This window comes from Anneissia japonica, unplaced genomic scaffold (genome assembly GCF_011630105.1).
Source record: "Anneissia japonica isolate Jap-2015-1 unplaced genomic scaffold, ASM1163010v1 scaffold573_len2283161_cov171, whole genome shotgun sequence".
NCBI lineage: Eukaryota > Metazoa > Echinodermata > Crinoidea > Comatulida > Comatulidae > Anneissia > Anneissia japonica.
In genome coordinates this window covers 541750-548530 of record NW_022719802.1, presented here as the reverse complement: position 1 = coordinate 548530, position 6781 = coordinate 541750, and the positions used below count along the sequence as shown (strand labels likewise).

The following is a 6781-nucleotide window of genomic DNA, read 5'->3' as shown; positions in this document are numbered from 1 at the left end:
CTACACTGGAAGATCCGTCAAGTTAATGTGCGGCCTTGCTCTCCATGGGGATTTGAAGACTTGTCATGTATCCAGGGGGTTGTTTCATTAGAGATTAAAAAAAAAAGAAAAGAAAAAAAAACTTTTCCTAGATCGGTCGGTAGGCACGACCAGTAAAAGTATTGTACAGTATTACACCACACCTACCGCGCATAAGGTACAGATAAAATTTGTTGGATTTCTATTTAATAAAAAGGGGTGTTTATCCGTCTGTAATTAGGCCATCTTCTTTTAGTTTTTTTTTTATTTTTGTGTTCCATTTATGAAAACTTTATCGCAATGTTTAACATACTAGTAAGCGAGCGAACACGTTGGTTTCATAATAGACATTTAAGTCCAATTTTTATCTGACAATAATGAGTTTATGCGGCGCTATACATGTAAACACGTATATAATAATGGAAGTAGCTTTGGCATGGAGATACAACTCTACTGGTGTTAATTTAAAATAGGCCTAATAAATATTTGAGGAAAAAAAACGTATGCAGAAGACCTTTCGATTACCGTTCACAAATAAATCAAATAGATAATAAAATCGCTATTATGTGTGAGCCCTCAAGTTGTAAGAAGCATGGAGGAATTAGTTTTTATGAAGGGAGAGAGAGAGAGAGAAAGGGAGAGAGAGAGGGAGAGAGAGGGAGAGGGACAGCGCGAGCGAGAGAGAGAGATAGAGAGAGAGAGAGAGAGAGAGAGAGACACTAGTGGTCTTAGATCCGTAATGATATCGTACGGGCTCTATGGTCTAAACAGTATGACGCTCACCGAGATAGCGAGAGATTGCAGGTTTTATTCCCGCCAGACTCTGATATGGAACTTTTGTTGATGAACTAAGTTTGACACGGTTTACAACGTCATGTTCCTATATATTTGAGCACTGTATTATTTTCTACAGTATTACCAGCAGAGGGCTCAATGGTAGACAAGAGCAGATATAAATAAATAACAAGAAATATTTTCTTTAAAAAAAACGCCGCAACTTTTGTAGCTTATTCAATTTGTGGATACAGCTACTTCCAAATTTATCCTCTACTGTGTAAGTTTTGTTATCGTATTTAAGTTAGCTATTTCAATAAATAAATCTGTAACTGTATTTTCCTATAGATCAATAAATATTGTAGAGTTTACATTATTAGAGGTATGGTATAATTTGTTTTTTTGATAGCCCTATGCTTATTTATTATTAGGATAGGCCTATTTTTTTACTGCAATATGCGTAATACTGTATATGAACTAAAGATTATTTTTAAAATAAAATTGATGTTAAAATAATAAAATGATCCAACCGAATATGGAATTATCAAAGGGTGGGTCATCTAAGATTTTTCCTGCGGCTGGGCCACACTTTGTCTCGGTTGTAATCCCATATGGTACATTACTTGTCACCTAGACTCAAGGCTTCATCATCATATCATCAGCTATTGTCGGTCCATTGCTTGACAAATGTTTCAGGATGTCGACGCCAAATTAATACACACACACACACCACACCCACACACACACACATACACACACACACACACTAATAATAATGCTAATATAATTAATAATACTAATATTGATTATAATAATGACTAATAATAATAATAATGCTAGTATTGATAATATTATTAATAATAATAATGCTACTAATACAAATGCTAATAATAATGCTAATAATTAAAATGCTTATAATAATAATGATAATAATGATAATGATAATAATAATAATACAATGAAATATGCCGACCTATAATGCGGCTATTTCCACAATGATCAACGACGCTGTTTATATTTAAAGTTATAAAATATGCTTTTAAACAATATTGTGTATGTAGTTGAATTTCGGTTAACAAAGTGAGAGTTCATTTATTTATTAAATGGAGGGAATGATAGATATTGGGACGACATTTTTTTTTCTCAGGACGAAATGATTGATATTGAGGAACGAGTTTAACAATTTATTATAATTGGAAGACTTTACGTTAAAATATGAATCTATAAAGGAAAATTCGTTGCCTAGATATCCAATGAAGGGTTTAAGTGTTGGTGGACGCGTTTGCATATACCTTAATACAAATGTCCATGTTGTTTAATTATTGAACAATAAGTTTGTTTTTATCTAATCTAAAGCACACAATATTTGGCCTGATGTTTGGCTTTGACATTCATTTATTATAGCATGGCTTTGTTGGATTATAGTTGAATAGAATACCGTGTTTATCACGCAAGAAGGAGGTGCAGTATGAGAGAATTACTAGGCCATGTTTACTCAGTCTAAGCCAAACATCACCTTGTCAAATATACACAATCTGGGACCTCGATAATGACTCTTTTCTCCATTCGATGTTTCAACTTTTGTGCGAACGGTTTGCGATCAAGTAACTGAAAATGGCGGTGAACTGGGGAGGCCTTATTGGCGTTATTGTCTTCTATTTAATCATTCTGGGAATTGGATTGTACGCCTCAAAGAAAACTAAAGGCAGTACTTCTATGGATGACGTGATGCTTGCAGGAAGAAGTATTGGACTCTTTGTCGGTGTTTTTACCATGACAGGTGAGGGTCACCTTATCAATATCGGGCATGGAAAGCGTCACGCAAATTTTTTTAAATAAGCCCCGTTCTCGAACAAGTGCCGCACTACAGCCTCCAAAAAATTCTATAAGCGCCGCTGCGCTTATTTGAGCATTTATTGTACATTATTTATGTATTATATTATTTCAGTCAATGTTGTTAACAAGTAACTAGCCTATTTTTGTGGTCCTATTATAAGTCCTATGAGGTTTCTTGAGGGTGCATTTCATCTTTATTATTTTAATTTTATTGCTATTTTACATATTGTGTTTGCTATAGATGAATAAAATAAAATTATTATCATCATCGTTATCAGTGTAGTAGACTTAATAGTTATAAGTCCTTGGTGGTGGAGGTGGTGGTGGTGGTGGTGGTGGTAGTAGTAGTAGTAGTAGTAGTAGTAGTAACAGCAGTTTTAATGATTTTAACTATTGGCTTTTTTAAAATATTCTCATTTATTTTGCATTGATTTGTATCTATTGTTAATGGAATTTTATAAAGGGCTTCTTCAATTATTAATATTATCATTGTTATTATTATATTATTACTTTTATTGTTATTTGCTATTGTTATTGATGTTATCATTATCATTATTATTAATTAATATTTAAAAAATAACAATGATTTTTATTATTAATACTAATAACAATTTTATGAAAATTATATTTCAAATCAATGCCTCTATGTCCTCAGCTACTTGGGTCGGCGGTGGATTTATCAATGGTACTGCTCAGTCGGTGTATGATTCGGGGCTATTGTGGGCGCAAGCTCCTTGGGGGTACTCGTGTAGCCTTATTATAGGTATGTTGACTGGTCTTTCTTATATTTTGTTCTATCAGTAGGAAGCTTACATGTGGTGCCAGTAGTATTATACCCTTCTTACCTGTCATCAGGTGAAGAAAAATAGAAAGGAAGAAAAAAAAAACAGTTCAGGCGACACTGATTTTTGGCTACATGATGTCTTACAAATGGGCCCTTATTAAAAGCACCCTATAACTCATTAGATTTAGAAAGGTGTTATTTGTCCATTTTGGAGTTGTTTTGATCACCTTTGGACTATGCAAATTGATTTGAAGATTTCACGGACAACACCGATTCTAGAAAGAAAATAGTGAAGAGTATAAGAGCAAAGGCTCGTGTGCACTATAAAGAACCCAGTACATCCTTCGAGACGAGTAGGAGATTCCCCGGTGTACTGGAACAGACAGCCCCTGTAGTGGACGACGAGAGTTGCTGATACCGGGTTACCGGGTAGCACAGGCACAAAGGGACTTTAGGGGCGAAGAAAGTCATTGATCGAGTTCCTAGTCCACATATCAAGCGCCCTGAGCATCTTACATTAGATGGATATGTGCGCTATATAAAACTACACTATTAACTATAGTGAAAGGTTCATGAACAATCAGTTACCGGTACTTTTCTTATCCATCATGACTTAGTCAACGTTGATCATTTAGCGTTTCATTCCACTGTAACATATTTGCAAGGTTATTAATAAACGGCTCAAGATGTGGATGATAAGTTCCTGTTTTTTTTTTGGTTTTTTTTTAATGATATTATGGGAGATTTTGCAACATTACGGAAACGAATACGTCATGATCTAGAACTACAAACACAACACTGAACATTGTATTAAAACACAAAACAAACAAGTTTGTAATAATATAAGGTAGCTTGGTTATATAATCGACGAAACCTTAAGTTTAAAAAAAAACTTGTACAAATGTTTGCAGAAGTGTTGGATATAAAATTACGATTTTAGGGAAAAGCACTCTTAAAAACACGTTATTTAAGATTAATCCTGCCATTGTCTGATTATCATGACAGTATGAGGAAATGTATCAGAACAAACATTATTATTTAAACAGGAGAGCAGCGTACATTGTTTCTAGTATGTTTGAATAAAGGTCCTATCAGAATGTTAAATGGGATGATATAATTCATTTTTTGATACCGAAATCATATTTAATTGGGAAAGTGTATGAAAGGGCACTAAGAAACTCCAGTAAACTTGATGAGTACTTCCGTAAGTCTGAAAGGTGTTGGACCCTGGTTCCTAATAAACGGTCCGCGGACCAAATTTGGCCCGTGAAACAATTTGCTTTGGTCAGTGAGGAAAAACAAACTAATGACAAAGAAAATATTTAAAACATAATATAAGTTCAATAAATATATTTTCAATAAAGTAAAACAAAAATGAGCAAGACGATATAGGCCATAAATAGAAAAGACCTAGTTAGCGCCAAAAATCGATCACTGTTACTTTCCGTGGTTTCAATCTTTACTGCGTGCTTCAAACAAGCCAAAGTGCATTATGACAAAGGGGTTACCCTACTCAGATCTTGACCATGTAAACAGAACTATAAAACCAATGGCGCATATCTATTTTGAAAAGTGGAGTGACATTTTGTGAGTCCACACCCACTTCAGCCCCACCATGGTTAGGAATAAGGTGCGAAAATTTTAGGAAATAGTACCTCTAGAATTCCGGAAATGCCATTCTTATAGAGTAAAATTCATCATCCTCACATCACCTTTATAGTCAAAACGAAGCGCCAAAAAATTTCTCATATTTTTTCATTGATTTCCAGCAATCAGAAATCAAAATAGTATGTGTGATGTATAAAACTTAAAAATATTGTGTTTAATGTATTTACTTTACTATACCAAGGCAGTGAGTTCACACCCATCTCAGCCCACCATGACTGGGGCCGATGTGCGAAAATTTCGAGGAAATAGTACCTCTAGAATGCCGGAAATGACACTTATATTAGTAAAATAATTCCTCATCACATCACCATGATCTTTTATCAGCGATGCCAACTATAGAGATCTAGCTGATCTTTGTAGGCAGCGATACCGGTATCTTGCTAGCTAATAAGATAAGATGTCCCGGTAATGTACTCTGGCTATACATCGCTCTTCCGTTCATCTCCACAATTCTCAGGCATCTGCTTTACTTATGAAAATACATTGTGGTTGAAAAGTGAAGGGACCAACCCCACTTAAAATATGTTAGAAGGGACGTGTCCCCCATGATCTGCGTCCATGGGTAGAAGAATGTTAAATCAAAGAGGTAAACACAGCTACATTTATGTTATTTTGCAATCGTCTGTTGGGTTTTATCGCCAATAACATCCATAAGCCTCTTTTTTTGACATGGTAGTCAACCAGGCGCGGAATTCAGACCTTCTCATCGTTTGTCCGTGGCGAAGGTCAGGGTGAGTAATGAAAATAAAATGTTGACCACTTTTCTAACAAATCATACTTAAATTTTGAACTTAGTGAATTATACGAATTAACCAATTTGGTATGGTTTGATTTCCGCAGCAGTGCCTTATACCTTTTTTGCCAACAAAGTAAATGTAATTAGTGTGAAACTAGCCCAACACTAAAATGACACTGTGTTTTTAGTATTGTTATATATGTAATAATCAATCAGAGATTCACATGAACAACAAAACGATTGAAAATATATTTGGCTTAATTATTGTTTTCATCAATATCTTCCTTGTAGTTTCAAGCATCTCTTAGTTTATCTTTTTACAGAAATGCCGTAATTAGCAATGTTTGTTTTAATACCCTAGGAACTTTAGGGGATTCGCCAGTACCGTGGCGGATTCAACGGGAACCCAGACTGCCCGGCCGCTTGCTTTGGTAAATATTTCAAAATTATTTATAAAGAATAGAGAAAAAAAAAAGAAAATCATATTCAAATTCTGAGAGGGCCATTTCCGGCCATCTAGAGGTGACATAATCTTAATTTTTCTTACTTCAGCCCCTAACCATGGTCAGGCTAAAGCCTGGTGTCTATCTGTGAATGTTCCTCTCTACCCCCACCCCTCCTCTATTTCTAATTTCTTGATCCAACACAGTTTTCTGAAATATCTTCCTTGTAGTTTCAAGAATCTGTTCGTTTAAAAATGCTCTAATTAGCAATATTTGTTTTAAAACCCTAGGTCACCTGACGTTAGAGGATCCCCATGCAAAGTGGCGTTCTCAAATGGAACCCAGGCAGCCCGGGCACCCGTAAATATTTCAAAATTATCTTTTAAAAATGAAGAAAATCTTAGAGTGCCATTTCCGGGCATCTAGAAAACACATAATTGTTCCTACCTCAGCCCCAACCATGGTGGGGCTGAGGTTTTCTATCTTTAAAGGTCTCTCTCTCACCCCCCCCCCTCCTCCCCC

General features: G+C 35.3%; 1 protein-coding gene across 1 annotated transcript in view; it reads left to right on the top strand.

Moving 5' to 3' along the window:
- Positions 1-2335: 2335 nt before the first annotated feature.
- Positions 2336-6781, top strand: part of LOC117111054 (high-affinity choline transporter 1-like) — a 16162-nt gene continuing 11716 nt past the window's right edge. The window contains exons 1-2 of the mRNA XM_033253937.1: positions 2336-2572; positions 3284-3391. Of these exons, the coding sequence (XP_033109828.1) occupies positions 2407-2572; positions 3284-3391 (274 nt within the window). The 5' untranslated portion in view covers positions 2336-2406. The remainder of the gene's footprint in view (positions 2573-3283; positions 3392-6781) is intronic.